Here is a 17,401-nt window from a genome sequence, read left to right on the forward strand (position 1 = left end):
CTGAGCACCGGTGCCCAAAACTGTACACAGTACCCCTTGTGCAGTCTAACCAGGGATTTGTACAGAGGCAGTATAATGCTCTCATCATGTGTATCCAGACCTCTTTTAATGCACCCCATGATCCTGTTTGCTTTGGCAGTCGCTGCCTGGCACTGGCTGCTCCAGGTAAGTTTATCATTAACTAGGATCCCCAAGTCCTTCTCCATGTCAGATTTACCCAGTGGTTTCCCGTTCAGTGTGTAATGGTGATATTGATTCCTTCTTCCCATGTGTGTAACCTTACATTTATCATTATTAAACTGCATCTGCCACCTTTCGGCCTAAGTTCCCAACTTATCCAGATCCATCTGTAGCTGAATACTATCTTCTCTTGTATTGACTGCTTTACATAGTTTTGTATCATCTGCAAATATCAATATTTTACTGTGCAAACCTTCTACCAGATCGTTAATAAATATGTTGAAGAGAATAGGTCCCAATACCGACCCCTGCGGTACCCCACTGGTCACAGCGACCCAGTTAGAGAATATACCATGTATAACCACCTTCTGCTTTCTATCACTAAGCCAGTTACTTACCCATTTACACACATTTTCCCCCAGACCCAGCATTCTCATTTTGTGTACCAGCCTCTTGTGTGGCACAGTATCAAATGCTTTGGAAAAATCAGGATATACCACATCCAATGACTCACCTTGGTCCAGTCTATAGCTTACCTCTTCATAAAACCTGATTAGATTGGTATTACAAAACAGGTGTAATTGCAATAGTTTTTTGGGGAAAATACTTCATTTTCTGGAACATTTTAAAAGGTAATACACTTTTGGCCATGAATGTATATGAACAGTACATACCTAGTGCTGGTTTATGGCGATGTGAATAACAAGGGTTTACTATAATAACGGTCAGTAGACGGTGAGGAACAATTTTAATTTTACTTTAATGTGAAGATTTCCTCTAATAAAATAGTGAAAAATTGGTAATTGTTTGTCGTCATGCTATGCACCATTTCAGAAAGGCAGAGGAACATAGCACACCTGAATTATGTTTGCACAAAATTTTTGCGACTTTGTAAAAAGTTCCAAATAGTGAATCGGCCACAAAATATCTGAATTCCAAAACCCCATCTGTGATGACTAACAAACAGAAAAGCAGGTGAAAATTAAAGTAGAGAATAGTAGAAATCAGAATTCAAAATAGGCACAACTTAAAAAAAAAAAGTAAAAAAATAGCCCTAAAACAGAAAAACTTGACAAATAAAAGCCATAAATACCAGAGGTTGCAGAATTGACATATTGTTAATAGGCAAAAATGTTGCAGCCAAAGTGCATAAAAAATTGCAATATCGCACAACACAACAATAAAAATATAAAATAGAAGTAAATGTCTTCCACTTCCAGTTATCTGAGATCTGAAATAGGTTTAGCTAATACTGTAGCTGATTGAGGTTGTTGCCTTTCCTGCCCCGGGCCGATCCTGTCTGTCTTCATTTTAGAAATTGAGATTTCCAATGGTGACCAGTCCATTCCAATAGCAATAAGAGTGTTTCCTCTTTTATGTAATGCCCATTGTTCTAGTACAAAGAGATATCACTGCTCTCTTGTGTTTAGGCAGATCTGCTGTTACTTTCTAGCAGCGAACCCAACAGCCTGATATACATCGAGACGGCAGAGCTGGACGGGTAAGTGATTTTATCTCACAATGAACAGCTCAAAAATATAATGGTTGTTATAAAAATAACTAATTTTTCATATATAGGAGCAGTATTATAGTAGTTATATTCTTGTACATAGGGGACAGTATTATAGTAGTTATATTCTTGTACATAGGAGCAGTATTATAGTAGTTATATTCTTGTACATAGGGGCAGTATTATAGTAGTTATATTCTTGTACATAGGAGCAGTATTATAGTAGTTATATTCTTGTACATAGGGGCAGTATTATAGTAGTTATATTCTTGTACATAGGAGCAGTATTATAGTAGTTATATTCTTGTACATAGGGGACAGTATTATAGTAGTTATATTCTTGTACATATGAGCAGTATTATAGTAGTTATATTCTTGTACATAGGGGCAGTATTATAGTAGTTATATTCTTGTACATAGGAGCAGTATTATAGTAGTTATATTCTTGTACATAGGAGCAGTATTATAGTAGTTATATTCTTGTACATAGGGGCAGTATTATAGTAGTTATATTCTTGTACATAGGAGCAGTATTATAGTAGTTATATTCTTGTACATAGGGGACAGTATTATAGTAGTTATATTCTTGTACATAGGAGCAGTATTATAGTAGTTATATTCTTGTACATAGGAGCAGTATTATAGTAGTTATATTCTTGTACATAGGAGCAGTATTATAGTAGTTATATTCTTGTACATAGGAGCAGTATTATAGTAGTTATATTCTTGTACATAGAGGGCAGTATTATAGTAGTTATATTCTTGTATATACGAGTAGTATTATAGTAGTTATATTCTTGTACATAGGAGCAGTATTATAGTAGTTATATTCTTGTACATGGGAAGCAGTATTATAGTAGTTATATTCTTGTACATAGGGGCAGTATTACAGTAGTTATAGTAGTTATATTCTTGTACATAGGGGCAGTATTATAGTAGTTATATTCTTGTACATAGGAGCAGTATTATAGTAGTTATATTCTTGTACATAGGGAGCAGTATTATAGTAGTTATATTATTGTACATAGGAGGCAGTATTATAGTAATTATATTGTTGTACATAGGGGCAGTATTATAGTAGTTATATTCTTGTACATAGGAGCAGTATTATAGTAGTTATATTCTTGTACATAGGAGCAGTATTATAGTAGTTATATTCTTGTACATAGAGGGCAGTATTATAGTAGTTATATTCTTGTATATACGAGTAGTATTATAGTAGTTATATTCTTGTACATAGGAGCAGTATTATAGTAGTTATATTCTTGTACATGGGAAGCAGTATTATAGTAGTTATATTCTTGTACATAGGGGCAGTATTATAGTAGTTATAGTAGTTATATTCTTGTACATAGGGGCAGTATTATAGTAGTTATATTCTTGTACATAGGAGCAGTATTATAGTAGTTATATTCTTGTACATAGGGAGCAGTATTATAGTAGTTATATTATTGTACATAGGAGCAGTATTATAGTAGTTATATTCTTGTACATAGGAGCAGTATTATAGTAGTTATATTCTTGTACATAGAGGGCAGTATTATAGTAGTTATATTCTTGTATATACGAGTAGTATTATAGTAGTTATATTCTTGTACATAGGATCAGTATTATAGTAGTTATATTCTTGTACATGGGAAGCAGTATTATAGTTGTTATATTCTTGTACATAGGGGCAGTATTATAGTAGTTATATTCTTGTACATAGGGGCAGTATTATAGTAGTTATATTATTGTACATAGGAGGCAGTATTATGGTTGTTATATTCTTGTACATAGGGGCAGTATTATAGTAGTTATAGTAGTTATATTCTTGTACATAGGGGCAGTATTATAGTAGTTATATTCTTGTACATAGGAGCAGTATTATAGTAGTTATATTCTTGTACATAGGGAGCAGTATTATAGTAGTTATATTCTTGTACATAGAGGCAGTATTATAGTAGTTATATTCTTGTACATAGGGGGCAGTATTATAGTAGTTATATTCTTGTACATAGGAGCAGTATTATAGTAGTTCTATTCTTGTACATAGGGGGCAGTATTATAGTAGTTATGTTCTTGTACATAGGGAGCAGTATTATATTAGTAATATTCTTGTACATAGGGGCAGTATTTAATAGTTATATTCTTGTACATAGGGGCAGTATTATAGTAGTTATATTCTTGCACATAGGAGCAGTATTATAGTAGTTATATTCTTGTACATAGGGGCAGTATTATTGTATTTATATTCTTGTATATAGAAGCAGTATTATAGTATTATTATTATTTATTATTATAGCGCCATTTATTCCATGGCGCTTTACATGTGAGGAGGGGTATACATAATACATACAAGTACAGTAATCTTAGACAATACAAGTCACGACTGGTACAGGATGAGAGGGGACCCTGCCCGCGAGGGCTCACAATCTACAAGGGATGGGTGAGGATACAGTAGGCAAGGGTAGAGCTGGTCGTGCAGCGGTTTGGTGGATCGGTGGTTACTGCAGGTTATAGGCTTGTCGGAAGAGGTAGGTCTTCAGGTTCTTTTTGAAGGTTTCCATGGTAGGCGAGAGTCTGATGTGTTGTGGTAGAGAGTTCCAGAGTAGGGGGGATGCGCGGGAGAAGTTTTGTATGCGATTGTGGGAAGAGGAGATAAGAGGGGAGTACAGAATGAGATCTTGTGAGGATCAGAGGTTGCGTGCAGGTAAGTACCAGGAAATAAGGTCACAGATGTATGGAGGACTCAGGTTGTGGATGGCTTTGTATGTCATGGTTAAGGTTTTGAACTGTAGTCTTTGGGTAATAGGGAGCCAGTGCAGGGATTGACAGAGGGGAGAGGCCGGTAAATAGCGGGGGGACAGGTGGATTAGTCGGGCAGCAGAGTTTAGAAAAGATTGGAGGGGTGTTAGAGGGGAGGCCACAGAGCAGGAGGTTGCAGTAGTCAAGGCGGGAAATGATGAGGGCATGGACTAGGGTTTTTGCAGATTCTTGGTTAAAGATTGTACTGATCCGTGAAATATTTTTGAGTTGAAGTCGGCAGGAAGTGGAAAGGGCTTGGATATGTGGTTTGAAAGAGATCAGTGTCAAGGATAACCCCGAGGCAGCGAGCTTGTGGGACTGGAGAGAGTGGGCAGCCATTTACTTTAATGGATAGGTCCGTTGGGGGGGTCACGTGAGATGGGGGAAAGATGACTAATTCTGTTTTGTCCATATTAAGTTTTAGAAATCTAGCGGAGAAGGATGAAATAGCAGACAGACATTGAGGGATTCTGTTTAGTATGGAGGTGATATCTGGTCCAGAGATGTAGATCTGTGTGTCATCAGCATAGAGATGATACTGAAAGCCATGATATTCTAAGAGCTGTCCCAGGCCGAAGGTGTAAATGGAGAAGAGCAGGGGCCCTAGGACTGAACCTTGCGGGACTCTGACGGATAGGGGGCGCGGTGAGGAGGTGGTGTGCGAGTGGGAGACGCTGAATGTGCGGTCTGTTAGGTATGACGCAATCCAAGATAGGGCCAAGTGTGTGATACTAAGAGATGAGAGGGTCTGTAGTAATAGGGAATGGTCCACTGTGTCAAAGGCAGAGGACAGGTCCAGGAGGAGGAGGACAGAGTAGTGTCGCTTGGCCTTGGCAGCTAGTAGGTCATTGGTGACCTTAGTTAGGGCAGTTTCAGTGGAGTGGTGTGGCCGGAAGCCAGATTGTAATTGGTCAAGGAGGGAGCAAGAAGAGAGGTGGGCGGACACTTCAAGATGGGCGTGTTGTTCCAGTAGTTTTGAGGCATAGGGGAGAAGTGATATTGGACGATAGCTAGATACAGAGGATTGGTCAAGAGAGGGCTTTTTGAGGATAGGTGTGATTGAGGCATGTTTAAAGCTTGAGGGGAAAACACCAGTTGTTAGTGACAGGTTGAAGAGGTGGGTTAGGGTTGGGATGAAGACTGTGGTGAGGTTTGGGATGAAGTGGGATGGGATCGGGTCAAGTGCACAGGTAGTGAGATGTGATCTTGAGAGTAGAGTGGAGAGTCGATCTTCTGTAATCGTGGAGAAGTTAGTTTTGGAGGAGGAGGGCAGGGCAGTTAGGAGGAAGGGCACTGGGGGTTGTTGACCAAGACTGTGTCTGATCAATCTTCTCCTTGAAAAATGAGGCAAAGTCTTCAGCTGAGATGAGTTAGGAGGGAGGGAGGTGCTGGGGGGCGGAGGAGAGAATTGAAGGTGTTGAATAACTATTTAGGGTTGTGAAGCAGGGAGGATATGAGAGATGAGAAGTAGGTTTGTTTTGCTGCAGCGAGTGTGGCCTTGAAAGTAGTGAGGGACTGTTTGAATGCAATAAAGTCCTCTTTGGAGTGGGATCTTTTCCATCTCCGCTCAGCAGCACTGGAAGCCCGCCTCAGTTCTTTGGTCAGACTGGTGTGCCAGGGCTGTCTGTTGATTTTGCGAGCTTTAGTATATTTGAGAGGGGCAACTGATTCCAAAGCTACAGCTATTGTGGTGTTATATAGAGCGGCAGCGGCATCCGCATTGTGTAGGGAACATATGTCTGTAAGAGGGAGGAGGGATTCAGACAATGAGTGTAGATCGAGGTGTTGAAGATTTCTGCGAGGGTGTGCAAGTTTTTGAGGTGGGGATTGTGGACCTGAGGAGGAGAGGGAAGAGAATATAAGTAGGTTGTGGTTAGAGAGAGGGAGAGGTGAGTTAGAGAAGCTAGATAGGGAGCAGAGGCGGGTGAAGATGAGGTCTAGTGTGTGGTAGTAGTTATATTCATGTATATAGGGAGCAGTATTATAGTAGTTATATTCTTGTACATAGGAGCAGTATTATAGTAGTTATATTCTCGTAAATGGGACAGTATTATAGTAGTTATATTCTTGTACATGGAGCAGTATTATAGTAGTTATATTCTTGTAAATAGGGGCAGTATTATAGTAGTTATATTCTTGTACATAGGGGCAGTATTATAGTAGCTATATTCTTGTGCATAGGGCAGTATTATAGTAGTTATATTCTTGTACATAGGAGCAGTATTATAGTAGCTATATTCTTGTGCATAGGGCAGTATTATAGTAGTTATATTCTTGTACATAGGAGCAGTATTATAGTAGTTATATTCTTGTATATAGGGGCAGTATTATAGTAGTTATATTCTTGTACATAGGAACAGTATTATAGTAGTTATATTCTTGTAAATAGGGGGTAGTACTATAGTAGTTACAGTATATTCTTGTATATAGGGGCAGTATTATAGTAGTTAAATTCTTGTACATAGGGGGAGGATTATACTAGTTATATTCTTGTACATAGGGGACAGTATTATAGTAGTTATAGTCTTGTACATAGGGGGCAGTATTATAGTAGTTATATTCTTGTACATGGGAGCAGTATTATAGTAGTTATATTCTTGTATATAGGAGCAGTATTATAGTAGTTATATTCTTGTACATAGAAACAGTATTATAGTAGTTATATTCTTGTACATAGGGGCAGTATTATAGTTGTTAATTTATTGTATTTAGGGGCAATATTATAGTAGTTATTTTTTTTGTACATAGGAGCAGTATTATAGTAGTTATATTCTTGTACATAGGAGCAGTATTATAGTAGTTATATTCTTGTATATAGGAGCAGTATTATAGTAGTTATATTCTTGTAAATAGGGGCAGTATTATAGTAGTTATATTCTTGTACATAGGGGCAGTATTATAGTAGTTATATTCTTGTACATAGGAGCAGTATTATAGTAGTTATATTCTTGTACATAGGAGCAGTGTTATGGTAGTTATATTATTGTACATAGGAACAGTATTATAGTAGCTATATTCTTGTGCATAGGGCAGTATTATAGTAGTTATATTTTTGTACATAGGAGCAGTATTATAGTAGCTATATTCTTGTGCATAGGGCAGTATTATAGTAGTTATATTCTTGTACATAGGAGCAGTATTATAGTAGTTATATTCTTGTATATAGGGGCAGTATTATAGTAGTTATATTCTTGTACATAGGAATAGTATTATAGTAGTTATATTCTTGTACATCGGACCAGTATTATAGTAGTTAATTTATTGTATTTAGGGGCAATATTATAGTAGTTATATTCTTGTACATAGGAGCAGTATTATAGTAGTTATATTCTTGTACATAGGAGCAGTATTATGGTAGTTATATTCTTGTACATAGGAGCAGTATTATAGTAGCTATATTCTTGTGCATAGGGCAGTATTATAGTAGTTATATTCTTGTACATAGGAGCAGTATTATAGTAGCTATATTCTTGTGCATAGGGCAGTATTATAGTAGTTATATTCTTGTACATAGGAGCAGTATTATAGTAGTTATATTCTTGTATATAGGGGCAGTATTATAGTAGTTATATTCTTGTACATAGGAACAGTATTATAGTAGTTATATTCTTGTACATCGGGGCAGTATTATAGTAGTTAATTTATTGTATTTAGGGGCAATATTATAGTAGTTATATTCTTGTACATAGGAGCAGTATTATAGTAGTTATATTCTTGTACATAGGAGCAGTATTATGGTAGTTATATTCTTGTACATAGGAGCAGTATTATGGTAGTTATATTCTTGTACATAGGGAGCAGTATTATAGTAGCTATATTCTTGTACATAGGGGCAGTAATATAGTAGTTATATTCTTGTACATAGGAGCAGTATTATAGTAGTTATATTCTTGTACATAGGAACAGTAATATAGTAGTTATATTCTTGTACATAGGAACAGTAATATAGTAGTTATATTCTTGTACATAGGGACAGTATTATAGTATTTAATTTATTGTATTTAGGGGCAATATTATAGTAGTTATATTCTTGTACATAGGAGCAGTATTATAGTAGTTATATTCTTGTACATAGGGAGCAGTATTATAGTAGCTATATTCTTGTACATAGGGGCAGTATTATAGTAGTTATATTCTTGTACATAGAAGCAGTATTATAGTAGTTATATTCTTGTGTATTGTGGCAGTATTATAGTAGTTATATTCTTGTAAATAGGAACAGTATTATAGTAGTTATATTCTTGTACATAGGGGCAGTATTATAGTAGTTAATTTATTGTATTTAGGGGCAATATTATAGTAGTTATATTCTTGTAAATAGGAACAGTATTATAGTAGCTATATTCTTGTACATAGGGCAGTATTATAGTAGTCATATTCTTGTACATAGGAGCAGTATTATAGTAGTTATATTCTTGTATATAGGGGCAGTATTATAGTAGTTATATTCTTGTACATAGGAGCAGTATTATAGTAGTTATATTCTTGTACATAGGAGCAGTATTATAGTAGTTATATTCTTGTACATAGGGGGCAGTATTATAGTATTCTTGTACATAGGAACAGTATTATAGAAGTTATATTCTTGTACATAGGGGCAGTATTATAGTAGTTAATTTATTGTATTTAGGGGCAATATTATAGTAGTTATATTCTTGTACATAGGAGCAGTATTATAGTAGTTATATTCTTGTACATAGGAGCAGTATTATGGTAGTTATATTCTTGTACATAGGAGCAGTATTATAGTAGTTATATTCTTGTACATAGGGAGCAGTATTATAGTAGCTATATTCTTGTACATAGGGGCAGTATTATAGTAGTTATATTCTTGTACATAGGAGCAGTATTATAGTAGTTATATTCTTGTATATAGGAGCAGTATTATAGTAGTTATATTCTTGTACATAGGAACAGTAATATAGTAGTTATATTCTTGTACATAGGGACAGTATTATAGTAGTTAATTTATTGTATTTAGGGGCAATATTATAGTGTTATATTCTTGTACATAGGAGCAGTATTATAGTAGTTATATTCTTGTACATAGGAGCAGTATTATAGTAGTTATATTCTTGTACATAGGGAGCAGTATTATAGTAGTTATATTCTTGTACATAGGAGCAGTATTATAGTAGTTATATTCTTGTACATAGGGGCAGTATTATAGTAGTTAATTTATTGTATTTAGGGGCAATATTATAGTAGTTATATTCTTGTACATAGGAGCAGTATTATAGTAGGTATATTCTTGTACATAGGAGCAGTATTATGGTAGTTATATTCTTGTACATAGGAGCAGTATTATAGTAGTTATTTTCTTGTACATAGGGAGCAGTATTATAGTAGCTATATTCTTGTACATAGGGGCAGTATTATAGTAGTTATATTCTTGTACATAGGAGCAGTATTATAGTAGTTATATTCTTGTATATTGGAGCAGTATTATAGTAGTTATATTCTTGTAGATAGGAACAGTAATATAGTAGTTATATTCTTGTACATAGGGGCAGTAATATAGTAGTTAATTTATTGTATTTAGGGGCAATATTATAGTGGTTATATTCTTGTACATAGGAGCAGTATTATGGTAGTTATATTCTTGTACATAGGAGCAGTATTATAGTAGTTATATTCTTATACATAGGGAGCAGTATTATAGTAGTTATATTCTTGTAAATAGGGGCAGTATTATAGTAGTTATATTCTTGTACATAGGGGCAGTATTATAGTAGCTATATTCTTGTACATAGGAGCAGTATTATAGTAGTTATATTCTTGTACATAGGGGGCAGTATTATAGTAGTTATATTCTTGTACATAGGAAGAGTATTATAGTAGTTATATTCTTGTACATAGGGGCAGTATTATAGTAGTTAATTTATTGTATTTAGGGGCAATATTATAGTAGTTATATTCTTGTACATAGGAGCAGTATTATAGTAGTTATATTCTTGTGCATAGGAGCAGTATTACAGTAGTTATATTCTTGTACATAGGGGACAGTATTATAGTAGTTATATTCTTGTACATAGGAGCAGTATTATAGTAGTTATATTCTTGTACATAGGGGACAGTATTATAGTAGTTATATTCTTGTACATAGGAGCAGTATTATAGTAGTTATATTCTTGTACATAGGAGCAGTATTATAGTAGTTATATTCTTGTACATAGGGAGCAGTATTATAGTAGTTATATTCTTGTACATAGGAGCAGTATTATAGTAGTTATATACTTGTACATAGGGAGCAGTATTATAGTAGCTATATTCTTGTACATAGGGGCATTATTATAGTAGTTATATTCATGTACATAGGAGCAGTATTATAGTAGTTATATTCTTGTACATAGGAGCAGTGTTATAGTAGTTATATTCTTGTACATAGGGAGTAGTATTATAGTAGTTATATTCTTGTACATAGGGGGCAGTATTATGGTAGTTATATTCTTGTACATAGGAGCAGTATTATAGTAGTTATATTCTTGTACATAGGGAGCAGTATTAGAGTAGTTATATTCTTGCACATAGGACCAGTATTATAGTAGTTATATTCTTGTATATAGCAGCAGTATTATAGTAGTTATATTCTTGTATATAAGGGGCAGTATTATAGTAGTTAATTTATTGTGTTTAGGGGCAGTATTATTGTAGCTATATTCTTGTACATAGCTTTTATTGCTTGAAGTCACTTTATTGTTGTGAATTAAATGGTTTTTTAAGACAATTGTTTTCCCAGGTGCCATTTTTTGTTCAAAAAGAACAATTTTTAACTCAACCTCCCTAGATCCTGGCGCTGAGTCTCCGTTATTACTTCATGTCTGTTATTGTCTGCAGTGAGGTCTCATCATCAGCGCTGCAGCCGATCGTGCAGCTCAGCAGCCCAGCTTGTGTAGGGAATCCCTTATTGTCTTTGTACTAGCCCCATTGGCACCTAATTTTATGTAACTTCTTTCAGAGAGACCAATCTGAAGGTGAAGCAGGCTCTTACCATAACAGGAGACCTTGGAGAGAACCTGACAGAGCTCTCGCAGTTTGATGGTATGTCAGATATGTGTTTTAGCCTGGGGCCACAAATTTAATAGGTAGAGACATATGGAAACTTTCCGTCCTGTTCACAGATGTAGATACCGTATACATTTTATTACACCCCAATGTAAAAAGCGAGAACTTCCTAAATCAACAGGCAAGCAGCCCTGTTGTTGGTAACACATGGCCTACTCTTCCACCTGTCTGTAGAACTTTACTTTCATGGTTATCTGTGGTAGTTACCATATTTCTAATGTTTTAACTGGCAATATCGGGCAAAAGATCAACTGTATCAGAAAAATTTTAATATTTTTCAATTTGTTCTTCTAGGTGAAATTGCATGTGAGGCGCCAAATAACAGGCTGGACACTTTCACTGGGACCTTGACCTACCAGGGAGAAAAATATGCCCTGGACAATGGCAAAATCTTGCTGCGGGGCTGCACTCTTAGGAACACAGAGTGGTGCTTTGGGATGGTCATCTTTGCAGGTCAGTTAATGGCCAAGTTTCCCCCTGACGGGTTTCCTAGGGAAAGACATAAGTGAATTGACCTAATTTCCTAATTTTAGGACCTGACACAAAACTGATGCAGAACAGTGGTCGAACAACCCTAAAGAGGACCCGCATTGACCGGCTCATGAACATCCTTGTCCTTTGGGTACGTCACTTATAGCAAGGTGCTCCGATACATCTCATTACTGGAGGAGACAGAAATGGAGATGTATGAATGTGTAGTTACATTTACTCCATCAAAAACAAATATAAGCCTACTGGACCTATTGGAAAAACACACACGTCTTTCTTTAAGTCAGAAGTTGGAAAGTTGTAAAACCTATGTAATTTCTATCTACATATAAAATGACCTATTTTATGATAATGAAGTACAAACCTTTACATTTCTTCCCTTGATTTGTTTCGACAGATCTTTGGGTTTCTGGCGATCATGTGCATTATTCTTGCTATTGGGAATGGAATTTGGGAAAGCAAACAGGGCTATTACTTCCAAGTGTACCTGCCATGGCCAAAAGACGTCAACAACGCAGCCTTCTCCGGGTTCCTCATGTTTTGGTCCTATGTCATTATCCTCAACACTGTGGTTCCCATCTCACTTTACGTCAGGTAGGACTTTTATCTCCTAATCTATGACCAATGGAAAATTAATGAAGATGATCTCATATGTCTTTAGACCTCTGCTGGTTGAGGACCGGCTATCCTGTAAATTATCCATTCATTAGTTTCTTTGGGATCCGGGAACCCATCTGGAAATAATTCGGTTTTCTCTTGACTCATTAGACTTAAGATCGTTTGTTATACAAAAGAAATCTTGAGAGCTACAAATTGCTCTGTTCTGGCCAGTTTATGGTTTGCTTTATTTTTTTCTTTATGTGTAATGCCTCCTTTCCCTGTCATGTCTCATTGTGCAGCTGCCGATTCAAAGTATGGTGAAGCTGTTTTCTTGAAGTTATTTTGCAGTAGGGTTTGGTAAAAAAAATAAATAATTCCACCATTTGCATCCTATCGTCTTTATGTTGCTCTTTTGTTGGCTGCAGAATCCAGAGTCAACTGAGAATCCATCAGTAAACTCGTTCTGACAATTCAAAGGGAGAGTTTGTAATTCCCTTTTAATTTATCTTTTTAGCTCCTTTCAGCTGATTTATGGACAAAAAGTTGAATACCACAGAAATAGGAAATTGGGTAAAAAAATAGTTTTTAAGTTTCAAAATGGCTCCCATAGGTCTTTTATGACCTTATGGGGGGCACAATATGTAAAATGAATGAAAAATAAATCAATAATAAGAAAATTAAAAAGTTGGCAGAAAGTAAATAAAACCCGTTGAAAAGAAAAACGTCATCTGATATAGAAAAATAACTATAACGGATGGGGGAGTACATTTCAAAATTTATTTTAGTGGTTATAAAAATGGTGAAAAACTGATAGGTATTTTCTTTATTTATGAACCGGTATCTCCTGATATCGACAAAAGCCTAAAAAGAGAGAGATAGAGTATGAAAATAACATTATTATCTGAGAGCACCTGATTCTAGTGATGGGTCACTTTTTGTCTGCTTACTGCCATTTTGGTACAATCCTTGTTTTCTTATGCAGATCTAGCAGTGCTCAAATGCTGAGCTGTGTATAATCCCGCCCACACCACTATACAACCCTGCCCACACCACTGATTGGCTGTTGTACATTTATCGCTGAAATCAGGGTCTCTGTCCCTATATCATGCCGCTCTACGGTTACATAGCAAAAACCTGCTGACAGATTTAAAGAAATATTGTCAATTGAGTTGCAGCTGTCCTTTTTGCAAAAGTGATCGCAGGAAGTGCAGACAAAATAGTTGTCACTTTTTAAGCCACTCCTGAGTTTCTTAACTTTTTTTTATCCTCAGTGTTGAAATCATTCGTCTTGGAAACAGCTTCTATATCAATTGGGACCGTAAGATGTATTACCCAAAGAAGGACACTCCATCAGAGGCTCGCACCACCACCCTCAACGAGGAGCTGGGACAGATTAAATATATATTTTCTGACAAGACCGGGACTCTCACTCAGAACATCATGACCTTCAATAAGTGCTCTATAAATGGCAATTCATACGGTGAGAAGCCTTGTCCAGTCTGGGAACCATCTCCTTTTTTAATGTTACCTTTTTTATCAACTTAAAGGAGTTTTCCCTACTTTAGAAGTTATTGTCAATGGGCGCCACTTCTCTACACTCGCCGCTGTGTCCCAGCTGGTCTTAGGGCCTCCACATCCATCATAGGTGTCATATGACCTTGTTGGCAAAATGTGATGAGACCAGTGAGGGATACAGCAATGAGTGCTAAGGAGTGGCGCCGACCCGGGAGGAGATGATAGATTTCTTGTTTTATTTCCAGACCATGAGTCCATTAACAATAAGTGTTGAAGTGGGAAAAAACTTCCTTAAAGGGGTATTCACAAGTTTGGAAGTTATCGCCTATCCTTAGGATAAGGAATAGGTTCCAGATCGGTAGAGGACCGACTGGTAGGACTCCCACCAATCCCAAAATCTGGGGCTCTAAAGATCCCTATGGAAATGGAGCAATGGTCGATCTTCATACTGCCGCTCCATTCATTCTTTCATTCATTCCTTGATTCGTTCGCTATTAGATCGCCAGAGATAGCCAAGCGCTGCTCTCATCTGGTCTTTGGCCTCCCATGAAAATGAATGCATTGTGCATGATCGACCTCGGGACCAGTAGGAATCCTGTTATGATGAGCCACCGAAGGAGGAAAAACCAAAATACCAGCTAAGTCCAGAAAAACCAGAGAGGTTGGCAGCTATAGGATTGCAGACCCCTGAACCTATCCACAACAACTAGCAGTAGCCGTGGGGGGTTCCTACGGTGCCCTAGACCCCTCGATCACAGCCGGAGAACTATATAGCCTAAAGACAGAAAGGGGAAAAACTAAACTGCCCCAGAGCAGACCCCAAAGCAATAGGCAGCCCCAACATATAATGACGGTGAAGCAAGATGAAAACACTAACACAGATAGAAAGATAGGTCGAGCAAATGATGGGGCCCAAGCTAACTACATAGGACAGGATAGGAAAGCTGCTGTCTGCCATCCGCAAAAACCCTATCAAAATGAGCCAACCGACTGATAGGAAAAACAGGCCCTGAAGTCGCTAGGCTTCAAAAGACTATATCAGCACTCAGGTATATTCTGAAGACAGAGCAAAATATCAACAGATCAGAGACAAAAATGGAATTCAGCTCACCCCCGGCCGGGGATGGCAGGACTCCCAAAAAACAAGGCAAAACAAAACTGAAGAGTACAAAGCAGAGCAGAAAAACTTAGCTTTGAGATGCAAGACTGGTCTCCAAGAATCCAGCAAGAAAATCACCAGCCAGGAAGAAGGGCATCAGCAGCCTTATATCCAGTCCTCAATTCAAGCCACCCAGTCATCATCTAGCTTCCCAGGTGTTTGGTAATCAGTCTCACTACCTTCCTTCACTAGAGGAGGGAGTTCATCAGACCTCAATGGTGAAGGGAAAAATGAACTCACAACAGTACCTCCCCCTTGAGGAGGGGTCACCGAACCCTCATCCATGCCACCAGGGCGATCCGGGTGAGCCCGATGAAAGGCACGCACCAATCTTTCGGCATGAATATCAGAGGCAGAGACCCAGGAATTATCCTCCTGACCATAACCCTTCCACTTAACCAAATACTGGAGTCTCCGTCTAGCCAGACTGGAATCCAGTATCTTCTCTACCTCATATTCCATGTTACCTTCAACCAATATAGGGTCAGGAGGTGCCACCACAGGAACTACTGGTTCAACAAACCTCTTCAACAAGGACTTATGAAATACATTATGAATTTTAAATGTGACAGCAAGAGCCAACCGAAAAGAGACCGGATTAATAATCTCCAAAATCTTGTAAGGTCCAATAAATCTAGGCTTAAACTTAGGAGAAGCCACCTTCATAGCGATATTTTTTGATGACAACCAAACCATATCACCCACCTTAAACTGGGGACCAACGGTCCTACGCCGGTTGGAAAACCGCTGGGCCTTTTCCTGGGAGAGAGACAACTTATCCACTACTTGGTCCCAGATCTGGTGCATTCTCTCCACCACAGTGTCAACACCTGGGCAGGCAGAAGGCTCCACCTGCCCTGAAGAAAATCGAGGGTGAAAACCAAAGTTACAAAAGAAAAGGTGACATCAAAGTGGCAGAACTAGCCCTATTATTTAAAGCAAATTCGGCCAAGGGCAAAAATGAAACCCAATCATCCTGATCGGCAGAAATAAAACATCTCAAATACGACTCCAAAGTCTGGTTTGTTCTCTCCGTCTGCCCATTGGTCTGAGGGTGAAACGCAGAGGAGAAGGACAACTGAATTCCCAGCTTGGAACAGAAAGTCCTCCAAAATCTAGACACAAACTGAACTCCTCTGTCAGATACAATGTTCTCAGGAATCCCGTGCAAGCGAACCACCTGTTGCAAAAACAAGGCACCAACTCAGAGGAAGATGGCAACTTAGGGAGTGGTAAAAGATGGACCATCTTAGAGAATCTATCACAAATCACCCAAATAACAGTCATTCTCTGAGAGGCAGACATAAAATCCATTGAAATATGGGTCCATGGCCTCCTGGGCACCGGCAAAGGCATCAACAAGCCACTAGAGCGAGAACAAGGTTTAGACCGGGAGCAAGTCCCACAGGACTGCACAAAATTCCTGACATCACGAGACAAGGCGGGCCACCAAAAAGCAAAAAGATCGACTCACCAGATCTCTAGTACCAAAAATACCTGGATGACCAGCCAATGCAGAGCAATGAACTTCAGACATCACTCTCTTCCTCCACTGGTCAGGAACATACAACTTTCTACTGGGACAACGCTCAGGTTTGTCCTCCTGAAACTCTTCCAGAGCACGTCTTAAATCGGGCGAGATGGCAGAAAGAACTACCCCCTCGCCTAAGATGGTAGCAGGCTTAGTCACAACAAAAGAATCAGCAAGGAAACTCCTAGAGAGGGCGTCTGCATTGACATTCTTAGTGCCCGGAAGAAAAGAGACCACAAAATCAAAACGTGTGAAAAACAAGGCCCACCTAGCCTGTCTAGGATTCAAGCGCTTGGCCGACTCCAGGTAAATCAAATTCTTGTGGTCAGTAAGGACCACGACTTGGTGTTTGGCTCCCTCCAACCAATGTCTCCACTCCTCAAATGCCCATTTCATGGCCAACAGTTCCCGATTCCCCACATCATAGTTACGTTCGGATGGGGAGAACTTTCGGGAAAAGAAAGCACAAGGATTCATTTTAGATGTCACAGGATCTTTTTGGGACAACACCGCTCCTGCACCAATCTCAGAAGCGTCCACCTCCACCTGAAACGGGAGTGAGACA

The 17,401-nt window shown here is 37.9% G+C and overlaps 1 protein-coding gene across 5 annotated transcripts in view; it reads left to right on the top strand.

Annotated features, from left to right (window-relative positions):
* The window catches only part of LOC141056383 (phospholipid-transporting ATPase ID-like), a 241,249-nt gene that overhangs the window by 166,835 nt on the left and 57,013 nt on the right, over positions 1–17,401 (top strand). For all 5 annotated transcript variants that reach the window (XM_073553157.1, XM_073553155.1, XM_073553159.1 and 2 more), the window contains 6 exons: positions 1,611–1,681; positions 11,436–11,518; positions 11,837–11,995; positions 12,076–12,164; positions 12,429–12,625; positions 13,903–14,111. In XM_073553157.1, the coding sequence (XP_073409258.1) occupies positions 1,611–1,681; positions 11,436–11,518; positions 11,837–11,995; positions 12,076–12,164; positions 12,429–12,625; positions 13,903–14,111 (808 nt within the window). The remainder of the gene's footprint in view (positions 1–1,610; positions 1,682–11,435; positions 11,519–11,836; positions 11,996–12,075; positions 12,165–12,428; positions 12,626–13,902; positions 14,112–17,401) is intronic.

The sequence above is a fragment of the Dendrobates tinctorius genome, unplaced genomic scaffold, assembly GCF_039654945.1.
Source record: "Dendrobates tinctorius isolate UK_male_01 unplaced genomic scaffold, ASM3965494v1 ptg000197l, whole genome shotgun sequence".
Taxonomy (NCBI): domain Eukaryota; kingdom Metazoa; phylum Chordata; class Amphibia; order Anura; family Dendrobatidae; genus Dendrobates; species Dendrobates tinctorius.